The sequence below is a fragment of the Tachysurus fulvidraco genome, chromosome 23 (assembly GCF_022655615.1).
Source record: "Tachysurus fulvidraco isolate hzauxx_2018 chromosome 23, HZAU_PFXX_2.0, whole genome shotgun sequence".
NCBI lineage: Eukaryota > Metazoa > Chordata > Actinopteri > Siluriformes > Bagridae > Tachysurus > Tachysurus fulvidraco.
Window position 1 is genome coordinate 19,098,457 of NC_062540.1, and position 26,622 is coordinate 19,125,078.

At 40.9% G+C, this 26,622-nt stretch overlaps 1 protein-coding gene across 1 annotated transcript in view; it reads right to left on the minus strand.

Annotated features, from left to right (window-relative positions):
* The window catches only part of LOC113650689 (leucine-rich repeat-containing G-protein coupled receptor 6), an 89,344-nt gene that overhangs the window by 32,139 nt on the left and 30,583 nt on the right, over nucleotides 1-26,622 (minus strand). Inside the window, exon 2 of the mRNA XM_027159147.2 lies at nucleotides 17,716-17,787. Coding sequence (XP_027014948.2) covers nucleotides 17,716-17,787 — 72 coding nt within the window. The remainder of the gene's footprint in view (nucleotides 1-17,715; nucleotides 17,788-26,622) is intronic.

Here is a 26,622-nt window from a genome sequence, read left to right on the forward strand (position 1 = left end):
GAATGCTATAAACGTTTATTTAATAACATAAAAATCCTTTCATAAATCCTGATAGTTAGCTAGCTACTTAGCATTAGTGGACGGTGATTGAAAAAAATTCTCACAGAAATCTTGCCAGGTTAGCGCCCCTTAGCCTTGTTAACCTAGCTATTGTTAGCACATAGTACTAATATTTTGTGTAAGTGAGGACATGAACATGAAGATGGAGATGCATTTCTACAACAAGACTTCATCACTCTTCACTAATAGAAATCTGAAACAAAACGCTGTGTTCCAATCACAATTAGGTTCCCTAGGTAGGGTAGGTAGTGTGTTGTGTGCTTCTGGTGAGATGAGAGGAGTTTACTGCAAGAATATAAAAGTTTAATTTGGAATACTGAAAGAAAGAAAGAAAGAAAGAAAGAAAGAAAGAAAGAAAGAAAGAAAGAAAGAAAGAAAGAAAGAAAGAAAGAAAGAAAGAAAGAAAGGGACAAATGTAGTGATATTGAGAGATAGCTGAAAAAGTCAAAGACAGAAAGAGAGAAGAGAAGAAAAAAGAAAGGAAGGAAAAGATGTCGGATGAAGTAAGTGAAACATAGAAAGGAAGGAAGGAAGGAAGGAAGGAAGGAAGGACAGGATGATGGGTAGATGCTGAAAGGTCAGATGGATGGAGTGACATTAAAAAAATGTTTACAGAAGAAAATTAATGAATGTTAAGAATGAATGGATAAATTAATTAAATTAAATTGAAAAAAAAATTAAATTGTTCAAATATACTAGAGATCAATAGATGAAATGAGACTGGAAAAAAAACGGTCAGAATAACTCATGTTAGCTAACCGCCTAGCATCAGCAGTAAGGATTAACTTAACTTATAATTCATGAAGATATGAACATTATGAAGATGACTGAAAAACTCCTCTCTGAAATCCTGTTAAGTTAGCATATTCTAGCTAGCTGCATATTACTAGCAGTAAGGATATCAACATTTTGAATATGAATGGGGGGGGGGGTGTTACTCTCAGCAATCCTGTCAGTTTAGTTCAAGCTAATTTGCTCTTTTGCAGAACAGACAAACATACAAAGATTACAAAAAATCCACACAGAAACCCTGTCAGGTTAGCTTATTTTAGCCTGCTAACCAGGCAGAGTATTTAATATATAACCATTTAAAATGTCATATCTTGTCAGCATAGCTCATGTTAGCCAACTGGGGAGGATTAGCATGGTAGATAGCCTATATCTTCTCTGGATAGTTTATCTAATGAACATTCTGAAAATAAATTAAAATCAGAAATTCTGTCAAGTTAGCATATGCTAGCCAGCTGCTTATTAATAGCAGTAAGGATATCAACATTTTGAAGATGAATGGGGGGGGGGGGGTCCTCTCAGCAATCCTGTCAGTTTAGTTCATGCTAATTAGCTTTTTTGCAGAACATACAAACATACAAAAGATTACAAAAATCCACACAGAAACCCTGTCAGGTTAGCTTATTTTAGCCTGCTAACCAGGCAGAGTGTTTAATATATAACCATTTAAAATGTCTTATATCTTGTCAGCATAGCTCATGTTAGCCAACTGGGGAGCATTAGCATGGAAGATATATCTTGTTTGGATAGCCCCTTGTTTATCTAATGAACATTCTGAAAATAAATTATTATTATTATTATGATTATTATTAGATATATATAGTTCACAATGTGTATGTATTTATTCCCCTATGAGCAAGTCTGAGGTGACTCAGGCAGCAGTGGCAAGGAAAAACTCCCTTAAATTGGTAAAGGAAGAAACCTTGAGAGGAACCGGACTCAAGGGGGAACCTCATCCTCATATGGGTGACACTGGGGGTGTGATTGTAATATACAGTCAGTTAAATGTTGTATTGGTGTAAGGATCATGGACTTCGGATCTGTCGGCCTCGGCTCAGTGGACGTCCAAAGGCTTCGTCCCACAGAGGACGTTGGGAGCTGGTACAGTAAAGATTTTTATATATATCGACTTGCTAGCTAGCTAAATGCGACAGTGTGGCTGTGGAATAAAATGCAATGTATCTTGTATCCACTGTTTATAAACCTTATGTCCTAATACAAGCCACTCATTTAAGGACTAGAAAGCCACACGCGCTAAACTCATCACTCAACCCTACACTGACTGGTTGTTTCACCCACAGCTGGATGAATTACAATTCTTCCTCATTTGGGATTGTTTAAAGGTTTTTTTGTTTGTGTTTTTTATTTGTTGTTTTATTCTGAGAGAGTGCAACACCAACATCTGTGTCACTCCAAACCATTAAACAACTCTATCACTCGAGGTGTGATTCGGATTTGAGATTTTAATCGAGCTAAATCAGCAATGGTATTTTTTTTAACGACAAAGCCATATTTTATTTTATTTTTTTCCCAATATGTCGTGGGAACAAGATTCAATCAGGGATCTTTTCTATTAGCAAGGGACTAAAAATTCGGAGAATTAAAGACGGATGGTTAGCGTTAGCAAAACCCCCATGCTAAGCATCTGTATTCTCTTAAACGCCTCATTGGGGGCCGAAATACCATAAAACTTTAATCATGTCCCTCCTTTTTGAGGGGCTTAATTTGCGTTTGTTTGCGGAGAGGTAATTGCACTCGTAACCGAGGAGGACTATTGTGTGCAGGGGGGGATAAGAAAAATAGTATCCTGTCAAGCACTCCGCTTCGATGTAGCCTCAGTTTCCCTCGATGCTTGGCCGCTGCTCAGTGGAATCTGTGTAGAGAGATGTTTTTTCCACGCCGGTCATGGTGCTTGTCATTCGATCATAACACAGATCTTTATTTATTGTACTTTATTGGACAACTATTTGTTTACTAATTCTCCCTTGAAGCTAGGAAGACATTTGTTTTTCATTTCATTTCCCCATCAGTTCAAAACTGGACTTAAAGCCTCAGTGGAAAATAGACTGCTCTTCACCATGTCTTTTTAAAAGATAGACACATAAAAAAGTGCTCTCTGCCTCACACACACACACACACACACACACACACACACACACACACACACACACACACACACACACACACACACACGCGCACACACACACACACACACACACACACACAGTGCTATGCTGCTCTCTGTGCACATTAAATGACATCAGCAAATTCAGCGAGCTGTTATAATCCTCATGCCCATCAAAATATCTGTCGCGTTTATATAATCCTATAAATATATAAAGTAAAATCTTTTTTTTTTATTTTTTATTTTTTGAAAACAAAAACCCATCTTTTGGAACGTAAATTCTATGAACGTAAATTCTATGAAATCTGCTTTTAGAATAGCATGGTGCTACATTAGCGTTGAAGATGTCACTAGGGTTGTAAATGTGTTTAAATGTGTTTAAATGTGTTTAAATCCATAGACGCAGGATTCTATTACACAAATTAGAAAAAAACACTTACACAGAATGTTGTTCCACCTTTTTCCCTTTCACACAGGTGCTTAGCTCTATCTGACCAAATAAATGACAGATTTCAACACTCAAAGTTTGGATTAAAGTGACTGATCTTAGACTTCTGGCTAGCAGGTGGAGATAAAGAGTGTTGAGAAATTTGTTTGATGCGAATGAAATCTTTACCATTGACCGTATTTTTTAGGCTTTAACGCTTCCTGTCCTGCTTCATGATGTTAATCTTTAGTTGAACCGTGACTACATTACCGCTCTTCTGAGGACTTTTCACTGGTTGCCTATTGAATACAGAATTTGTTTTAAAATACTTTTATTTGTTTTTAAGTCCTTGCATAATCAAGCTCCTATTTATTTATCTGAATTATTACATCCTTACCCATAGCATCAAGATTAGTGCCCTCTCTGTCCATTTTCATGTCCCTTTTAAAAACTAATCTGTTTTACTTGGCATAGCTATAGTTTTTCCTTTCATTTTAATTCTGCTTATTGTTCTTATTATTGCTTGTTTTAGTGTTTTAGTGTGTATTATTCTCACTCACTTGCTCACTCATTTTCTACCGCTTATCCGAACTACCTCGGGTCGCGGAGAGCACGTGCCTATCTCAGGCGTCATCGGGCATCGAGGCAGGATACACCCTGGACAGAGTGCCAACCCATCGCAGGGCACACACACACACTCTCATTCACTCACACACTCATACACTACGGACAATTTTCCAGAGATGCCAATCAACCTACCATGCATGTCTTTGGACCGGGGGAGGAAACCGGAGTACCCGGAGGAAACCCCAGAGGCACGGGGAGAACATGCAAACTCCACACACACAAGGCGGAGGCGGGAATCGAACCCCCAACCCCGGAGGTGTGAAGCGAACTTGCTAACCGCTAAGCCACCGTGTCCCCATATGTATTATTATATTCTTTAATTCTATTTTGCTTTCATTATCTCTTGTCTTAGTATTATTTTACCTTTATTTTTTCCAGGAAGTCTCATTGAGATTAAAATCTCTTTTACAAGAGAGACCTGGCCATGGTAGCAGCCATACAGGTGACAACATATTAAAATACAACAAGTACAAAAAAACAACCAACCAAACAACTCATAAAGAATGCAATGATGAGTAAGGGATTTTGAATTTGTAATAAAGCGTAGAGAAGCACGGTAAACTGAATCAAGACGAAGAGGCTGCATGCATGTATAATATATCCCCATAATCAATCACACTTAGGAAGGTAGCTTCAACAAGTTTCTTTTTAGCATGAAATGTAAAATTAGATTTATTTCTAAAATAAAACCCAATTTTTACTTTGAGTTTTCTGATTAGATTAAAAATAAGTACATTAAACAAAAGCTTATCGTCTATCCAAATGCCCAAGTATTTGTATGAAGATACGCTTTCAATACTTTTACCATCAGATGTATAGACGCTAAGATGCTCAAGTACTTGTGAATGAGCCTTTGAAAATATCGTAAACTTTGTTTTCTGTGAATTTAAAACCAATTTTAAGCTCTCAAAAGCACTCTGTAATGACTGAAAAGCAATTTGAAGGTCTTGCACTGCCTGTGTATAAATAATAGTATCATCAGCTTAAAAGTGTTTTTTTGCTTGAATGTCATTACCCAGGTAATTTATATAAATAGAAAACGAAATTGGACCCAAAATAGACCCCTGGGAGACCCCTTTAGATATATTAAGAAAATCAGATTTTTGACCCTCTACATGAACACAAATAATTTCCAAACCATTTCACCGTTTCAGTATCATTTTTTCTGTTATTTTTACTAACACTCTTTTATTGTACAGCACTTTGGTCAGTCCTATGGCTGTTTTAAATGTGCTATATAAATAAAGTGAACTTGAACTTGAACTACAGAGGAAGGATGATTTTTATTTTATTGCATTTCCATTTGAATAAAAGTCCTTTCAATGACTTTTACAACATATTTCATAGACAGGGTGTAAAAGCCATTATATTTTACTCTAAATAGGGCACTAGGTAGTGACTAGGGAACCAGGATGTATTTAGAATGAATCCCTGGTACTTTGATGACAAACCTTCCATCAAATGGTCTTAATTATCTAATGAGATCAAGCTGTGGGTATTTCAGCATGGAGTGGAAAAATCGAGAAGCTGTCCTCAGGCTTAAATGGTTTTAAACGCAGTGAAGATCTTCAGTGATGGAAAAACGGCTCTTATCCACGCTATGAAAATGAAGTTCTTACATATCTCCAGGAAGATGACTTTATCATCAGTGTGAACTTTGAAGTTCAGGTAAGTGCACTGCCTGCTGCGCATTTGGATTGCCTCATAAAGTTTCGGATCGGGTTCACTAAGTTTCCAAAGATCTTCGAGTCCGAGCTTTGTTGCTCCCATGTGGCTAATAAAAACATCTCAGACACACATTGTGGCTGCCAGCTGGTTAAGCGCTAATCCGAGACAGGTTATTTCTAAGGAAATAATACAATCCAAGAAGCCTGGGCATGAGGCAGGAATACATCATGGATGGTACACCAGCTCAATGCGGTGCATTGCACCACATGCTCTTCTGGGAGGTAGGAGCAAGCTGGAGAATTGGGATGAAACCCACATGGACGGAAGAAGAACGTGAAAAACCACACAGATTTACGGACTAAGCATAAAGTCCGGATTAAACCAGTCCTGGTAGCTGTGAGATGAGGAATCTTATTTAAGTCTCAAGTAATAAGAGTAAAGAAATCACGGTTGCTTTATACCTCAAGGGTCGGGGTTTGATTCTCAACCCCGCCCTGTGTTCATGGTTGGTTTCCATTTAGATTTTTTTAAATATACATATTTATTTTTACATAATAGTGAAAAACCTTGGAATTTTCATTTGGCTTCTGCCATTTGGTGGCTCAGCGGTGGCTCAGAGGCGGTCAAGGTGCTGGGTTACTAATCAGAAGGTCTGGGTTCAAGCCTCCAACTGCTATCCAACTCTATCTTCGTTGGGCCCCTAAATAAGGCCCTTAGCCCTATCTGAGCTAAAGGTGCCAAAGCATGGCTGACCCTGTGCTCTGACACCAGCTTGATAATAAGCTGGGACATACAAAAACATTAGAAGTGTTTAAGGCTCTGGGATGTTGATTGGAGGATCAGGCTTCAAGGTGCCACTGTTAGGCCCTTGAGAGAGGCCCTTAACCCTCACTGCTAACATGCTGTATCATGTCTGACCCTGTGCTCTGACCCCAACCCCCAAAAGTTATGTGAAGAAAGAATTAATGGTGCTCGCAAAGCAACATTCTTGTTATTGTGCCGGACAAAACTTTGGCGCGTAACTTGTCCCGCAGCTTTTGTCCTAGACTCATGAATGAGGTGTCAAATCGACCGGCTCATTGAGGAGAGGTGTGCTATGACTTTTATAAGCGATCGGAATTCCGGAATTCCCGGTACGGAAGCACAAACTGGCTTTTTTTCCCCCATAGACTTCTATTATAAATTCTGGAGGTTTATACTGTAATTCGGCAAGTTTTCGAGCGATTTACACCAGACTCGACCAGCTCCTTGAGGACCTTACTCCGAACAAAGTTTTATTTCAGTAGCAACTTTTGTCAAAAGTATTGGCACCCCACCGGGTATTCACGTGACCTCACGTGTAGCCCCGCCCCAAAATAAGCAAAATCTAAAAGTTAGCACAACATGGACATGTCATATATCAAAACACTTCTAAATGCTGTAAGTGTCATTTTCGGAAGAAGACACACAAAATGCCTAAAGCACCAACTTAAAGACCTGCTGATATCTAACAAGAGGAAGAACCGAGGCTGACAGAGGTGGAGACGTCATTAATGACAGGGCCACAAGTTCAAAAGGAGAAAGGAAGCCGTGCTGTACGGTAGATGAGAGTGAGTCCTGTACACTTTCCCTTTAATCTTTAGTGGATGTGGGATTTGTGGCGCCATATTCAGCCTTTTATCTCAATTTTACTACTAATCATTTTGTTTATTAATAAATGTACCATTTTTTTTAACCATCGTGGACCACCGACCTGAAAAAGTGTTTATATTCAACCTTCAGGATTAAAACATTATGAATTAAACAGTGTTCTCGTGTATTCGTATCATTTCCGCTGTCTATGGAAAAAGAGAGTAGCTCGTCTTTCATAGTCTGGTGCTTTCTGTCAGTTAAATTCGGCCGACATCTGCCTACGTTTACAGAACGAGGCGGTGTGACTGACAGATAACCAATAACATGCTCTTCAAACCACAGCAAGCACGCAAGATCGCTGTCTTATCACCACTAAAGACCGCATGAAACTCTTTAATTAGGGTTTTCCATGAACCATGTGACATGCATACTGTACGACCTTCAAGATCCCGAAGCTTGCGGTCAGAAAAGTGTTCAAAATATCATCATCTCAAGCGTCTTTTCTTCATACATCCTCAACCCCTGGAGGTCTGATCGGATTTGGAGAAAGCTATGCTTGTAGTGTTTGCTTCTGTCAAACACTCGAGGTGTTTGCCGAGTCCCAAGTTTAATCCCATCACCTCCACACTGCTGCTGCTGAGGACCTGAACACATCTGACCACGTGCACGCTTCTGTATTTGACTGCTTTAGTCCATACCGCTAGAGACACTGCTGCGTTCTGTCCACAGTGTGAGAAAAGTGAAAGCTGTTCAGATCAGAGCCGACTTCACCTAAACACGGGCTGCACTCCAGCGTGACGTTTGACGTGTCATGACGACCGGCTGTATGAATTTTTTGTGAAATCGGATTTGAAAAGTTTTTGAAAGCTGTTTGTCTGGAAATAAACAGTTTGCAATTTAAATTGTCTTTTCCCCCCCCCCCCCCCCCCAACAAACCGGGATCGTTATTTATAGATATTTCTTTGCATCTTTTACTAACTTACTTAAATGTTTTTATTGTTGTGGCAAAATGCTTGATTTTTTAAGTAGCTTTAAAAAAAAAAAAAAACTACACAAGCACAGGATTCTTCTTTTACACGCCTACCAGTGAACACACAGGAAATAGGGGATTTGGGGCCGTAAGATGTTGGACTACTGATCGGAAGGTTATGAGTCCGATTCCCCTGTCCACCAAGGCCCTTAACTAAGTCGTGGCCTAATGGTTAGAGAGTCTGACTCTGAACCCTAAGGTTGGGGGTTCAAGTCTTAGGCCAACCACGACTGAGGTGCACATGGGGAAGGCACCGAACCCCCCAACTGCTCCCCGGGCGCCGCAGCATAAATGGCTGCCCACTGCTCCGGGTGTGTGTTCATGGTGTGTGTGTGTGCGTGTGTGTGTGTGTTCACTGCTCTGTGTGTGCACTTTGGATGGGTTAGATGCAGAGAACAAATTCTGAGTATGGGTCACCGTACTTAGCCGTATGTCACGTCGCTAACTATCGATTGTATGAAACTGAGATAAAAAAAAAAGTAAGTTGCTCTGAATAAAGGCGCCTGCCAAATTTTCATAAACTTTCTATGAGCATAAACTTTCTCTGTACTCAGGTTTGACACACACGAATGGACGAGAGCTCTGGCTGAATCTGTGTTGTGATGATGTCGATGTCGATTTGAAAAAATGCAAGAATATCACAAAACTGGCTTGATTCTGCTTTCATTTATGTGATCGCAAATTTATAAAATCCTGGAGGGACTAAATTACAAGCAATGAATTTGAAAGGCTTTCAGGCAGAACTGTAATAAACCAGCAACTGTAAACTGTAAACATTTAAATGTTCTGAGTGTAAAATCATGATAAACATGAGCAAATGTTATTCGCCTGAATAATTACTATTAGAAAATGTGTTATGATAGATGCAAAAGTGTGAAGCCTGGGTTATATTTAGGTTTAAGGTAGCGTTGATTCGTGGTAATGGCAATAAAAGTCCTTACAATGATGGTAAAATGTGTGTGTGAGAGAGAGAGAGAGAGAGAGAGAGAGAGAGAGAGAGAGAGACATCATTTATGCATAGCATTTATCTGTGCACCACAGTACTGAACAAGACATGCTACAAATTAGCATGCTGTGTGTGTTTGTGTGCGTGCGCGCGTGCGTGTGTGTGTGTGTGTGTGTGTGTGTGTGTGTGTGTGTGTGTGTGTAATTTGCTCCATATGAGCTGAGCTGCTGGGTTATGGTTTATTATGGCAGGGCTCGGAGTGGGAAGCTGGCCAAAACACTGCGGTAGGTTCTCACACACACGCAAAGATACAAACACAGTCACCTGCCCTGACATGCGTCAATCAAAACCCTCTAACAGCACGAAGAGACGAAGGTGTCCTTTGACCTTTTAACAAAAATAATTAAAGCCCATGTCCATTTGAGAGCTTAAGGAAAACAGGCCATTTTCTTTTTCCACTTCAGAAAGAACATATTCTTCTTTTTTTTACATTTTTTTTTATTCGTAATAACGTGAATATTCAAAAACACGGATTATGTCATGTGTTTTTGTCTAAGTTTGTTTCTTTAACCAGCACAGCAACATGTACAGTATATGATCATACTCAGGGTAATTTTTTTACAATTCTTGTTCATTACATATCCAAATTTTCTTTATCAATCTCATTTTCAATTAAATCGATGTGCAAAATAGGCCGTATTTACACCATCCGTTTTGTGACGGAACTCGAATCTCATCTTTACTTTCGGCTTCGGAAGGTTTTTCTCCACGCCGCTAAAACGATTAGCGTATTTTAACATCTGTGTCTCGCTGTGCACGATTATTTGGTCGTTATATGAGACGTGTTATGTCTGTGATGTCCTCCTTTTGTCTAGCTGTTCTACAAATGGTCTAACGACGGTAACGTTCTACGTGCCGGTCTATAGAGCACATCGTCCCCTTTTGATCCTATTTACAAAACCGGAGGAAAGAAAAATGGAAAATAACACAAGACAGAAGAATCAGGAATCTGGAGATACAGTGCAGTATATTCAGACAGAAATAATAGTCATAACAGTGATAACAGCAATGGGTGGCCTGTGTAGATGTCTGTAATAACGCATTCCTGGATGCCGTGAAAATGATTTATCCACCGCAGAATGTTTCTCGTTACTCAGATTTTTCACTGCGGCCCGAAACTGTAAACACAGTTTTTGTGTGAAAATACACAAATTACACGTGTAAACACACGCAGAGCAGATGTGAATTCCGAAACAGCGTCCGGAACGTGATTTGTGTGTTTTGCTGTGGCGTGGTGTTTAGCGCACGTGGAGAGAGAAGGCGCTGCGTATTCCTCGCCTGATTAACAAACGCTGTCATTTACCTCCCATCGTCTCCCTGATGAGCTGACATGCTCGCTCACAATCTTTCCATCCTCATCAGCTTCTACTAACACTGCTGTCCTTCTTCAGCTTGTTTCTTTTTAACGTTGGGAAACTTTGTAAACTTTGGATCTTTTTAGTTCTAAATAATATAAATGACTTCGGTCGATCGTCAAACCTCCCACGGCTCGGAGGGGTTTGTGTTTCATCCGCTCCGGTCACGCGTCTCTGCTTTTCTGTCCGCAGGAGAATCAACAAGGCATTAAATTCTTCTCTCTGTGGTGCTCGTGTTCTCCTTCGCAGCTTTTTAAATTACCGGAATTTATTTACAAAAGCGCATTAAAATGAACATAAGTAGTTTTGTGTGTTACTTAGATTTAGGAAGAATTTGGCAGATCTGTTCAGCTTTGAGGGGGTCACGGTGGCTTAGTGGTTAGTTCGTTCGCCTCACACCTCCAGAGTTGTGGGTTCGATTCCTGCCTCCGCCTCGTGTGTGTGGAGTTTGCATGTTCTCCCCGTGCCTCGGGGGTTTCCTCCGGGTACTCCGGTTTCCTCCCCCGGTCCAAAGACATGCATGGTAGGTTGATTGGCATCTCTGGAAAATTGTCCGTAGTGTGTGAGTGTGTGAGTGAATGAGAGTGTGTGTGTGTGTGCCCTGTGATGGGTTGGTACTCCGTCCAGGGTGTATCCTGCCTCGATGCCCGATGACGCCTGAGATACGCACAGTCTCCCCGTGACCCGAGAAGTTCGGATAAGCGGTAGAAAATGAATGAATGAATGAAAAGAGAACTCCAATCTGAGGTTGAATTTTGGTAGTTTAAGGGTAAGTAGTTTGAGTTAGACGTCGATGGTAAAGGACTATTAAAGGTTTAGATCAGTTGGATTTGTTGGAAGGGTTGCAAAGGTAAGCATGTGGTGGAGGGGGAGTAGTTGGATATTTGGAGTGTGGACAGAAATAGTTGGTGGTGTTGAGAGGGGTAGTTATCCGTCTGGATGGGTACCTTAGGTTTGGAGAGTTGTCAGATAGCTGGAAAGATGGAATTGTAGAAGGAAGTAGTGAACTACAGTAGCAAAGTAACCATGTGAGGTAATATTGGTAGCTATAGTAGTTGAACGAGTGGTTGAGGTGGACAGGTAGGGGAGTTGGAATGTGAAGAAAGGTACAATTATGGGTACCTTGGGGTTATGTGAAGGTGTACTGATAGCTTGAGGGGTCACTGGTGGTAGGTTGACTTTCAGAGTGTATTTGGGAGTGTAGCTTGTGGTAGTATGGGGTAGGGGGTTGGTATGTGGGGGCTATTTGGAGTCTTAAAAAAACAGCTGGTCTCTCTCCCTTCTTCAATCTGCTGCTTTTCATCTCAATTGACAGAATGACAGAAGGGGAAAAAGACATATAAAAAGAGAGGGACAGAGGAAGAGAGAGATAAAATCCTGATCCCTCTTTTTTTTTTTTTTTTTTTGCTTAGGCATCTGCAGCTGTGCGGCTCAAGCAGTGCCGAAGACTAACGATCTGCTCGGATTTGAGCCATCTGATCATCACACGCATTTCAGAATATCGTTCTTGTGTTTCTGTACAACTCATTGTCGAAATTGTTGCGTTTACACACACTGACAAGCATGCACACACACACACACACACACACACACACACACACACACACACACACACTTACAAAAAGACTTTCTCCTGAAATTGTACACACACATCCTGTACATTGAAAGTAAATAAATAAATAAATAAATAAATGCACAAACTATAAAACAAAAAATTGGTACACGATTAAAATAGTTGATGTTGTAAAATTTTAGGTACAGTACAATAATCGTGCTGGAATTTAAGGGGGCAGTTATAGGATGAGTGGGGGAAATATCTGTGTGGGACATTTAGAATATTTTGGGCTATGATTATCTGTATAGGTATCATGGATGGCTACTTGAATTGGGGTTAGTTTGGGGTTTTTTTTGCAGGAGTTTTTTGTGGTTTATAATTAGATAAGCTTAAGTGGTATCTCTTGGTAACTGAGAAGCAGGGTATTTGGGTGTATTGGGCAGTTGTGCTGTAGGTTAGGGGGTTGTTAAGTGGAGAGGTCACTGGAATCAATTTAGCTATTTAATTATTAAAGGTTAGATACATATTGGTCTTATTGTATTTGGGGTATGTGGCGGTGTGATGGGTGGTGGAGTCATTGGGGTAGTTTTAGGATTGTTTGAGGGTAGGTAGTTTAATTTAGACTTGAGTGTTAAGTGATGTTAGAGGACAGTTTTAGTAGTTATTAAAACTTTTTTTTGTTGGGTTAGATGATTGGTTAAAAGTGTAGTTCTGGGATGATAAAGGCAGTGAAGGAGTAGGAATAATAGGGCATTTGGGATGCAATAGGGCATCAAATACGGATAGAGAGTAATCAGATTGGGTTGGAAAAGAGGGGCAATTGAAGTGGCTCAGTGGAAGTGTTGGGGTAGTGATGCTCGTTGTAGTTGATGTTAGTTACATGAGCATATGGTGTAATTGGAGTAGCATTTAAGAGGATGGTTTAGGGTAGTTTGGGGTAAGGTTGAGGTGGTGGTACTGTAAGTGCAATGATTGAGAGTAACTGGAATAGTTAGAGTTGAATAGTTGCAATGTATAGAGTTTCTTTTTGGAAGTTGAATGGATAAATAAAGGGAAGTCGTGGACTAATGGTTAGAGAGTTTGACTCCTAACCCTAAGGTTGTGGGTTCGAGTCTCGGGCCGGCAATACCACGACTGAGGTGCCCTTGAGCAAGGCACCGAACCACCCCAACTGCTCCCCTGGCAACGCAGCATAAATGGCTGCCCACTGCTCCGGGTGTGTGTTTACGGGGTGTGTGTGTGTGTGTGTGTGTGTGTGTGTGTGTGTGTGTGTGTGTGTGTGTGTGTGTGTGTGTGTGTGTGTGTGTGTGTGTGTGTTCACTGCTGTGTGTGTGCACTTTGGATGGGTTAAATATGGTCACAGTACTTAGCTGTATGTCACGTCACTTCACTTCACTTCACTGCACTAAATGACAAAAATAGACAACAATATTAGAATTATTACATATCTGGCAACCGATCACAAATGAAGACCAACCTGCACCTTGTACATGCAGGCAAGTGATCAGAGTCTGACAAGTGAACGTAATGATAATGGAAAGCCTAAAAAAAAAATCGTACGATTTAATAAGCACTCTCATGTGGTGTTCTGATACGACTGGTTGCGATTTTTGGTTTTCCCAGTGGGGCACTTTGTATCCTCAACATAAAGCTTAGATTAAAAAAAAAAGGTTTGAAAACCTCTGTGTTATGGTATAATTTCTGCAGTCACCTTTTAGGCATTGTGTGAAAGATCTACCAAGATAAGAGCAGTCAGAAAGCAAAACAGGCTAAGCTGAGACTCAAAAGCGAGCTGATCCACATTAATGGAGGTATTTGGCAGTGTTTCTGTTTAAACACACTGGAAGCTGCAGGATTTCGTCTGGACTCCATATCTGTGTGAGGTAGGATGAGGTGGGGGGTCGCTCTGCTTCGGTGACTCTGAAGTAGGACTTATTGATTCCGTCAGTATGCTACGTTCTCCGGCTCTGTGTAAAGAACGCGCACTCTGTAAATGCTAAACAGATCCGTGATTCTCATTCAGGCCAAACTTGTCCATGTCAGTATACAGAATTGCAGAAGCGTTGCCAACAGCCTCCATGCTAACCTTCTCCAGAGACTCTGGGGAGTCTCATACAGATCGGTCGAGCTAATTGCACACTTATGAAGAAACGTGTGTGTGTGTGTGTGTGTGTGTGTGTGTATGGTTTCAGACTTGGGATTCAGATAATGGGAATGATACCTGAAATGCATCTTTGGGCTAGTGGATCAAATCACCTAAGTTTAACCAATTACCACAAATGATTACTTACTTAAATAAGTAAAATTTATGCTAATTAACGCTTTTACATCACAAAAATCTGTGATGTTAACAATGCTAGTAGACTGTGTTCTGTACGGTGTGTTCTTAGCATTATAACCAGACGTGTATTGTGCTTAAAGATGTTATCCTTTTTAATGTGCAGCTTATTATCTGTCCCTTTCTACTTCTTGACCAGTTTACATCAAAGCTGCTGGATATAGGACCCCTCACTGATCACCACTACTTTACCAAGGACCCCTCACTGATCACCATTACTTTACCAAGGACCCCTCACTGATCACCATTACTTTACCAAGGACCCATCACTGATCACCATTACTTTACCAAGGACCCATCACTGATCACCATTACTTTACCAAGGACCCATCACTGATCACCATTACTTTACCAAGGACCCATCACTGATCACCATTACTTTACCAACCACCCATCACTGATCACCATTACTTTACCAAAGACCCCTCACTGATCACCATTACTTTACCAAGGACCCCTCACTGATCACCATTACTTTACCAAGGACCCATCACTGATCACCATTACTTTACCAAGGACACATCACCGATCACCATTACTTTACCAAGGACCCATCACTGATCACCATTACTTTACCAAGGACCCCTCACTGATCACCATTACTTTACCAAGGACCCATCACTGATCACCATTACTTTACCAAGGACCCATCACTGATCACCATTACTTTACCAACCACCCATCACTGATCACCATTACTTTACCAAGGACCCCTCACTGATCACCATTACTTTACCAAGGACACATCACCGATCACCATTACTTTACCAAGGACCCATCACTGATCACCATTACTTTACCAAGGACACATCACCGATCACCATTACTTTACCAAGGACCCATCACTCATCACCATTACTTTACCAAGGACCCCTCACTGATCACCATTACTTTACCAACCACCCATCACTGATCACAATTACTTTACCAACCACCCATCACTGATCACCATTACTTTACCAACCACCCATCACTGATCACCATTACTTTACCAACCACCCATCACTGATCACCATTATTTTACCAACCACCCATCACTGATCACCATTACTTTACCAAGGACCCATCACTGATCACCATTACTTTACCAAGGACCCATCACTGATCACCATTATTTTACCAACCACCCATCACCGATCACCATTACTTTACCATGGACCCATCACTGATCACCATTACTTTACCAAGGACCCATCACTGATCACCATTACTTTATCAAGGACCCATCACTCATCACCATTACTTTACCAAGGACCCCTCACTGATCACCATTACTTTACCAAGGACCCATCACCGATCACCATTACTTTACCAAGGACCCCTCACTGATCACCATTACTTTACCAACCACCCATCACTGATCACCATTACTTTACCAACCACCCATCACTGATCACCATTACTTTACCAACCACCCATCACTGATCACCATTACTTTACCAACCACCCATCACTGATCACCATTACTTTACCAAGGACCCCTCACTGATCACCATTACTTTACCAACGACCCCTCACTGATCACCATTACTTTACCAACCACCCATCACTGATCACCATTACTTTACCAACCACCCATCACTGATCACCATTACTTTATCAAGGACCCATCACTGATCACCATTACTTTACCAACGACCCATCACTGATCACCATTATTTTACCAACCACCCATCACTGATCACCATTACTTTATCAAGGACCCATCACTGATCACCATTACTTTACCAACCACCCATCACTGATCACCATTACTTTACCAAGGACCCATCACCGATCACCATTACTTTACCAACGACCCCTCACCGATATCCATTACTTTACAAACATCACTGATCACTATTGTTCCCTGTAACCAATCACTAATCACCATTTTTTTTTTAATTGCCAGTCACTGATCACCCAAAATATGCAAAATGCTAAATAAATATTATTTTCTCCTTATTTAATTGGCATATTAAATTGGGCAAATTATAATCAATTGTAAACAAAAAAAATAATAAAAAATAAAAAGTGCATATACACACACACACACACACACACACACACACACACACACACACACACACACACACACACACACACACACACGTTAACTGTGTCTATTTATAATGTAAAAGTTTGCACACCCTTTGGACGAAATGGAAAAAAAAACACTTGTGATCTGTGATTTTTAGCAACACGTCATCAGGTAGAATTGTAATTATAAAAAATAAACCTGTTCACCTGATCAGTTGGTTTTGAGTTAAAACCACACCACAGTACTGCCAAGCTGCCACAACTGGGCCCTTGAGCAAGGCCCTCAGCCCTCATCTGCCCACTTGTATCAATGAAATAAGTGTAAATTGCTTCGTTTAATGCCGTCTACATACGAATAAATCCCTAAATCTCTCAACTCCCTTTTTGACTATGAAATGAATATTCTCTAATAACATGTATAACTACATCCAACCTTTTTTTTTATATCCTCTGGAGAGCTTTTAGACCCCGTAGCCCACCCTGCCCTACATTCCTCTTAACATATCTGTTTTTATTTTGCCAGATTGCTTGGCAACTCTTTGCCTATTATTCTTGACATATCTGTTATAACACAGTACCTTCTTCAAATCAATTCTGGAGTCTGAAACTGTTTCTGTTTATTTTACTTGATTTTTCTTGTTTTGGTTTATTGTCTTGTTGCAGGATACACCCACGTTTAATCTTTAACATCTTTAACATCTAACAATTCAATTATTTGTAGATAAAATAGAATTGTATTTCTTCATTAAAAAAAAATAATTCACTTTAGCATCACATTCCAAATGCCGATTGTTTAAACTGTTCTAAACACATAACTATTCTGTCAAAATTATCTACATGTGCACTGGATTGTAAGGTGCAACATTAAGGAATGCGTAATATAAAATATAGAAAAAGAAAAAAAAAGAAAATGCATGCAACAAGAGGAACCGGGGAGCAGATCTTCTGCCTCAGTGAATCACATCCTGCTGGAACCAATCACACATAACCAAACCTGACTGAAACAAGGCTGTTGCATTGACCTTTTTGTGTTCATTTGTCTACACAAGCACGGTAGGGTCTCACACACACACACACACACACACACACACACACACACACTTACAGTTCGGTGAGGAAGGGCAGTTTGTAGAAAGCGTTGGGTTGGATTTCGCTGATGTTGTTCATGCTGAGATCTCTGCAGACACACACACAGAAGAGGAAGAAGAGGAGGAGTTGTGTAAGACGTTTCATGGGAAATACAGCAAACACACACTGATTACAAATATTTAATAAAGTCATCATTAAATGTAAGAATATTAAAAGAGATTATCCTGTCTCCTAATTTGTAACATGATAATAGTAAAAATGCTAAGAAGAAAAATAATATAAGCTTTTTTTGTTTGAGACCAGATACTAAAGTGCTTTATAGGACAATTCATTCATTCATTCATTCATTCATTCATTCTCTACAGCTTATCCGAACTACCTCGGGTCACGGGGAGCCTGTGCGTATCTCAGGCGTCATCGGGCATCGAGGCAGGATACACCCTGGACGGAGTGCCAACCCATCACAGGGCACACACACACTCTCATTCACTCACACACACAAACACTACGGACAATTTTCCAGAGATGCCAATCAACCTACCATGCATGTCTTTGGACCGGGGGAGGAAACCGGAGTACCCGGAGGAAACCCCCGAGGCACGGGGAGAACATGCAAACTCCACACACACAAGGCAGAGGTGGGAATCGAACCCCCAACCCTGGAGGTGTGAGGCGAATGTGCTAACCACTAAGCCACCATGCTCCCCATTTATAGGACAATATTAAATTGAAAATAAAACAGATTTATTTATTTATTCATTTTTTAAACATAGATTTTTAGTAAAAGATACATAGATACATAGATGACAAGGATATCAGTACAAAATATAAGAAATAACAGTATTTTTTAATCTTAATCTTGTATTAAAAAAAAATCACAAGCAACGTAGCAAAAAGTAAAAGCTCAGTAGAAATGTCCGTCGAGTGACGGTTCAGTACCGAATATAATCAGAATCCGACACTAAAAAAATCTCCAAAATAACATTTACAAAAGTTGCCGGTTCCCCCAGGATCACCATCTCTACATGTGGAGCCTCTGACTCGTATGATGAACTGCTGCTGGACTAACACCATCTTTTTCTCTATTTGTGTGTTTTATTTCCACCATCACTGCACCTTCCATCCATCTCCCAACGATGTGACGAAGACTGCAGAGCATCTATTACTGTTTGTGGACTAATTACACTCTCTTGCTCTAGTATTTTATGCCAAAGAAGGTCATTGCCCAGAAGGATCCGGACCTTAATTAAAGCATCTGAAATCTGGAACCGTCTTTCCATTATTCGTGTCTCTCCCAATTTCCCATCTCATTAATTAACATGATGCAGATGCGGGCCTGGACTTCCTGACAGGGGGGGAGGAGGGGGGGGAGCGATGAAGAACGTTGCTCCTTCGCTGATGAAAGGCGACATATCACATTTCAGCCTTTTATCGCCTTGATTAATGGCCCGAGCCACCGCGCTGCACCTGTAAGATGTGACCTGGGCCGTCTCGATGAGAGGTTCTGGAAAGAAAGAACGACTCTGTCGAACTGGCCAAAACCGGTCCGAACAAAACATGTGGATTCGGATATCAAAGACGGATGGTGCGCACCAGCACTTTTTACCATCCATCAGAGAAAACAAGAAACATGGAGAGAGAAAACTTTCCGTTGTGAATCATTGTTCGGCAGCTGGTGATTTTTGCGCGTGTGTGTGTGTGTGTGTGTGTGTGTGTGTGTGTGTGTGTGTGTGGACAAGGTCAGGTTTCTTGGGGTTGTTTTCCAGATGTTTTTCTACCTTCAGTCTAATCAAGCCAACTTCTTTCTGTCTTTAGGAACAGGCAGCTCAGAATAGACACCTTACCCGTCACGATACGTGTTTACCTTCGTGAAACATAGTCATTGGAATTGTAGTTCCTAAGTAAGCGAAGCATATAGCCACCAGTTTAGCATTAAATCAGACACGATTTGGCTCATTTGTTTTCCGTGCGTTGTTTGTACGATGCTAAATCTACCAAACTCCTCAAACCGGTGTTCCTATTACCGAGGTTGTATCTGGAAACCCTTAAATGTTTTTTTTTTTATAGATGTAAAGATACATACACAAGCTACACACGCTTCTACTGCTCCAGCTCTGGCTCTATAAGGAGGAAACGTATTGCTTTAAACCCGTATCTTAGCAAAAGCATCATTATCCTGGTTGCCTGGGCGGAACCTCGGAGACAAGGGAGACATTGTGAACGTTTGATTTGTCTATAAACCGTTCCGGTGTATTTTTTATTCTTAAAACGCCGGTCGCTCCGGACTTGATTGGATTACAAATGCTCACATCATATTTAGCAGCCAGGCGGAGCCTTGTGTCTGATTTTAATCTAAACCTTCAGCGTGTGTCAGTTCCCCAGGAGATGTGTGTGTGTGTGTGTGTGTGTGTGTGTGTGTGTGTGTGTGTGTGTGTGTGTGTGTGTGTGTGTGTGTGAGCCTGCAAGCCATTGTGAATATAACCAAACTGCAACATTACTTCATTTGTGTCCCTAAGGGAACTCATAACCGAGACCACCGAGCAAGAGAGGATAAACGGAGAGGTCTGAAAATATTCATTGCCGAGACTTTGATACTCTTTTATTTATTTCTTTTGTCAGAGTGTCAGGCACGACGAGGTGAAAAGCTAATTTGCACGGCAGGGCGTCTGGAAAACGTCTTATGGAAAACAGGAGCGCGGGAGCGCAGGGCTGAACACCGACGCTTTATACTGACACGGTGGCATGGAATACACTCAACACAAACCAGTTAAATGGCAGGGAGGATCGTGACTCGAACAAACACAATATCTCACACGAGTCTTGCTCTTCCTGGTCATGTAGCGTTGCTGGAGTAAAGCGTATAGAGTCTACAGATTGGATGGGCTTTCCATCTGCAAAGGGTCCATAGGAATTGCATTGTATCACATTCGCCTTCTCTTCATTTCAGTGGATCGGGCAGAAAAGTCGTTTTCTGTGACAGCAGTCTAACAAATTCTTGTATATATTCACCTACACAGTCCACACAGTTAGTGAGCTTCAGTATCCAGAGTCTATCACAGGAAATTTGAGTGTGAGATGAAAAAACACCCTGCAGGGAAAACCTTAGGTTCTGGGATGTGAGAAGCAACTGGAAGCCCAGGTGCATCATGGGAGAACATGCAAAACCCCAGACATTTGGCAGACAATCCACATCCATAGCAACTTACGTTATCTTATCTTAATTGAGGGTTAAGGGCCGTGGTCAGGGGCCCAGCAGTGACAGCTTGGTGGACCTGGGATTGGAACTCACAATCATCCAACACGTTAAACATTAGGCTACCATGTCCCCCAGACAGACAGGTGTGGACGGATGGACGGAATGACGGACGGATGGTCGGACATACAGACGGGCAGTCAGTCAGTCAGTCAGTCAGTCAGTCAGTCAGTCAGTCAGTTAGTACTCTATCTGGCTCTTTAGGATTGAACCATGGACCCTGTTGATATCTTTTATCCACTTTTCTGGCCTTAAGCGTCAGAATCCTGAAGGCCACATAGACATCATGCTCTACTGTTCACTGTTTTCCAGCTGGAATGGATGAGATATCTCACCCAAAGCATGACTGAGCTTTTCGTTTCCGTACTTTCATTTCTCATCTGAATAGCTGAAGGCCAAACGTTCCCTTCTTCTAACACTTTTAGATAAACAAGTTGTGTTGGCTTTCAAAAGTGGCTTTAGATACAACCTTTAATGCTGCCTTTAGCAGGATAATCCAAAGAATGCTAAAGGTCGCTAAAGATTTCATTTAAAAATGATTCATTCACAAATATCGCCATAAAGACAGGCCCACGTTCCCGTACGCGCAGAGGATCGATTATTTTACTCCAAATTTCAACCTAAAGTGTTCTCTTTTTAACGATTAAAGCGATCTTCGATGTTAACGCTTCATGTTTCAACCATTCTGCTTCGGTTAAATGACATCACTGCTTCAGTTCCTCGGATTTCAGCGCAGTCATTTTCCACAGGCTGTGCTTAATGTAAGCATGACATGAAACTGCAGGCTATTCTGAACATCAGCATTCAAAGGATTATAAAAAATAAGTAATGAAGCATCTAAAGAGAAAGGAAGGAAGGAAAAAGATTTTAGACAAATTACGACACTACGATCCACGGCAGATTTATGAATTTAATAGCTGCACATTCATCAAGATGTCCAGGGTGAAAAATAGACCCGAAAACCTGAACAGTGACACAACATTTAAAACAAAACCGCCTTTTTCCATAGAAATAATCATTCATATCCATCAGGAGTCTATTGACAGCTTGTTTTATTTGAGTCTATTCCATTGGGTGGTCATTCATATTTCTTCTTTTCTCCATTGCATAACATCTGCTGCTGTTTTTATTGAAATAATTACCAACTAATGCAAACCATATTTGCTTTTGCGGGCAGAAATGGGAATAATTTGGATCGAGTTCGAATAAATGCCTAATGCTCCATCTCTGAAGGATGTGTGATTCCGTATAGGAATCAAATTAGATCTTTACTTCTGCCTCTGTGAACTGAAAACTAAAAAGTTCTCAATTCAGATACAATCACGAACAGAAGCAGGGCTCGGAAAGTAGTTCCGGCTGTAATATGACCGCTCGTTTTATATCAATGCACTCATATTGCACGTTAATAAATGAAACATCCTAATGATTGGGAAATCACTGTGGTTTAAGCATGCCACTCAAGATCATGCTGTAATATGAAAGTAGTCCCGGCTGCAAGGCAGATCACGGGTTTATATCCTTAATAAATAGTAAATTGTAAATATTAATAGTAAATATTAGCAGGTGGCTTAGTGGTCAGCACGTTCGTCTCACACCTCCAGGGTTGGGGGTTCGATTCCCGCCTCCGCCTTGTGTGTGTGGAGTTTGCATGTTCTCCCCGTGCCTCGGGGGTTTCCTCCGGGTACTCCGGTTTCCTCCCCCGGTCCAAGGACATGCATGGTAGGTTGATTGGCATCTCTGGAAAATTGTCCGTAGTGTGTGAGTGTGTGAGTGAATGAGAGTGTGTGTGTGCCCTGTGATGGGTTGGCACTCCGTCCAGGGTGTATCCTGCCTCGATGACCAATGACGCCTGAGATAGGCACAGGCTCCCCGTGACCCGAGAAGTTCGGATAAGCGGTAGAAAATGAATGGATGAATGAATGAATGAATGAATATTAGCATGAGAAGAATAAAACACTTCAGGATGTGCTGTTATTGGAGAATTATCAACGTCGGAGTGCTGACAGATAATCCTTACTTTATTTCTCTACTTATTCAAGGTTCTTTTGAATTCTGTGATGTCACACTCATGGTCACATGACCACTGTTGACATCCAGAGCTGTGATATAGCACGTTACGGCATTAACTTATAAGATGTATCAAATCCCCACCTCACTACCCACACTGCCTTCTTCTTCTTCTTCTTCTTCTTCTATCTCACATATGCAAATGTATTATTAGTAGACTCCGATATGTCCTGGAGGGCTAAGCATTTAAAGAAACCTAAAAACATTCTGAAGTGTTATATGAAGCTATAGAGGTTGTATAAGACATGAGGACATGACCAGACTACTCTGTCGATCGTGTCGAGACACACAGAGCGAAAATAGCCGTCTGTAAAGAAAAAAAAAAGGTCTTTGAAGTGGCTGTAGAGATTTCGCTCCACACTAAACAGGTATGCTTTAATCCACCGTGCCCTCCCACTGACAGCCTCTATACTGCTGCAGGAGGGATTCAGAGAGTCTCTGTGTTCGAGTCTGAACCCACACCCATACACACACACACACACACACACACACACACACACACACACACACACACACACACACACTTCTCTGTGCTCACACACTCCTCACTTCACACACAAGACTACAAGATATGAGATATTCTCTGCAGTATTATACACATTAACAGTTTTATTCGCTTCACAGCTCCTCTATTATATATATTATATGTCCATCTTGGTCCGCCTTAATCTGAATAACCATAACACATGCTGTGTAGTGTTTATGTAGCTCTGTGTTGTCTTTATGTAGATCTGTGTTGTCTTTATGTAGCTCTGTGTAGTGTTTATGTAGCTCTGTGTTGTCTTTACAGTATGTAGCTCTGTGTCATCTTTATGTAGATCTGTGTTGCTTTATGTAGCTCTGTGTTGTCTTTATGTAGCTCTGTGATGTCTTTATGTAGCTCTGTGTTGTCTTTACAGTATGTAGCTCTGTGTCATCTTTATGTAGCTCTGTGTTGTTTTATGTAGCTCTGTGTTGTCTTTATGTAGCTCTGTGTTGTCTTTATGTAGCTCTGTGTTGGTTTATGTAGCTCTGTGTTGTCTTTATGTAGATCTGTGTTGTCTTTATGTAGCTCAGTGTTGTCTTTATGTAGCTCAGTGTTGTCTTTATGTAGCTGTGTTGTCTTTATGTAGCTCTGTGTTGGTTTATGTAGCACTGTGTCTTCTTTATGTAGCCCAGTATTGTCTTTATGTAGCTTTGTGTTGTCTTTATGTAGCTCTCTGTTGTCTTTATGTAGCTCTGTGTTGGTTTATGTAGCACTGTGTCTTCTTTATGTAGCCCAGTATTGTCTTTATGTAGCTTTGTGTTGTCTTTATGTAGCTCTCTGTTGTCTTTATGTAGCTCTGTGTTGGTTTATGTAGCTCTGTGTTGTCTTTATGTAGCTCTGTGTTGTCTTTATGTAGCTCTGTGTCGTCTTTATGTAGCTCTGTGTTTTTATGTAGCTCTGTGTTGGTTTTTGTAGCTCTGTGTTGTCTTTATGTAGCTCTGTGTTGTCTTTATGTAGCTCTGTGTTGTCTTTATGTAGCTCTGCCAATCACTAATCATAATTGTTCCATACCTTTACCTGTTGTCTTTATGTAGCTCATAGATAACAAAGATAACACAAAACCACTGTGAAGTGTCATGGACAACCTTGATTATCATGCAGTGGCATCTCTCAAGGGGTGGGATACATACGTCGGTTCTCAAAGTGTTGAAAGCAGGGAAAATGTGCAAGTGTAAGGATCTGTGAGGATGGCTAGAAGCCCGAGAGCATCAGAGTGTCTCCAAAGCATCAGGTCTCGTGAGGTCTTCCCGATATTCAGTGATTAGTAACAACCAAAAGTGCTCCAAGGACAGACAACAGGTGAGCCAGAGACTGGTAATGGGCACTCACAGTCTCATGTGCACATGGAGCGAAAGCGAAGAGCTACTGTAGCACAAATTGCTGAAAATTTTATAATGGCTTTGATAGAAAACTGTCATGCTTTAGAAGCAGTGTGATGCTCTGGTCAGTGTTCTGCAGAGAAACCTTGGGTCCTGGCTTTTATTTGGATACTACTTTGACATGTACCACCTACCTAAACATTGCTGCAGGCTGCCACAAGTGTGTATATTCAAGGCAACTCTATTCCCTAACGGCAGTGACCTTTAATAATATAATGCTCTCTGACACACAGACATTGTTTAGGTGTGGTTTGAGGAACAGTTCAAGGTGTTGACTTGGCCTCCAAATTCCCCAGAGTCGTTGTTCTCAGTCATGATGAACTTGTGTTAACACATCTTGTGTTCTGCATTTCAAAGGCGATTCAGATGCGTGCTTAAAGGATTTCTGAAACAATATTTAAATATATAATATATAAACTAAGATTGCATATGAGCGTATAAAACATCTTGGAAAGCATTTTCCGTAATTTTATTAAAATGAATGGAAAAATTAACATCGGTGATAAAATTTCCATTTTCATTATTCAACAAGGACAGCAAGATCTTTAGAAAACACTTTCAGAATTTCTTTTTCTGTGGCTTGTGGTGGCTCAAATACCTTTGTTTAACTTTGACTAAATGGTATTTTGTCAGACACCATTGATCAGACCACCATTAACTAAAACCTAGCAAAAATGTTGATCATGACAATCATAACACTTATGCCATGCCATCTATCTTAAGCACTATTCGGACGGGACTAGTTTTACGTGGGGACGTGGAGTAATGCGATTTTACCTCAGGACGTCTGTAATATTAATTGGCCAATTCGCACGGGACAAGACATCTCAGTAAAACTAGCAGAAGTGGGAGGGGTAACTCGCTTTACGCACCACAGTAACCTCCTTGTCGTCATGTGCGTATGACGTCGCTTCCTGTTTCAAGCGCCTCCATGATTGCAAAACGCAAAACTTTTAAACAGGAAATGACGGAATTTTACCGTACATATTTACAGCGGGTCTTTTCGGACGGGATTAGTATTACCTGAGGTAATTTTTCCGGACCTTATTACAGAAGGTAAAAGTCGCCATAATCTTTACTGACATTAGTCCTATTCGGACTGGATTAGTTTAACGTGGGGACGTGGGGGGGTAAAGTGATTATTACCAGAGCTTCTCGGTGATTTTAGTCCCGTCCGAATGCGCCATCTCTGTAATCATTACGGACAATGTCAGTAAAGATTATGGCGACTTTTACCTTCTGTAAAAAGGTCCAGAAAAATTACCTCAGTTAATACTGATCCCGTCTGAATAGACCCGCTGTTAATATGTACGCTAAAATTCCGTCTTTTCCTGCTTAAAAGTAGTTTTTGGTGCGTTTTTCAAGCATGGAGGCGCCATGTTGTCTGTTTGCGCACGTGATAACAGGAAGCGACGTCATACGCACATGGCGACAAGGAGGTTACTGTGGTGCGTAAAGCGAGTTACCCCTCTCACTTCTGCTAGTATTACTGAGATGTCTTGTCTCGTGCGAATTGGCCAATTGATATTACAGATGTCCTGAGGTAAAATTGCATTACTCCACGTCCCCACGTAAAACTAGTCCCGTCCGAATAGTGCTATTGTCCGTAATGATTACCGAGATGGCACAGTCCACAGATGGACTAAAATCACAGAGAAGCTCTGGTAATAATTACTTTACCCCCACGTCCCCACGTAA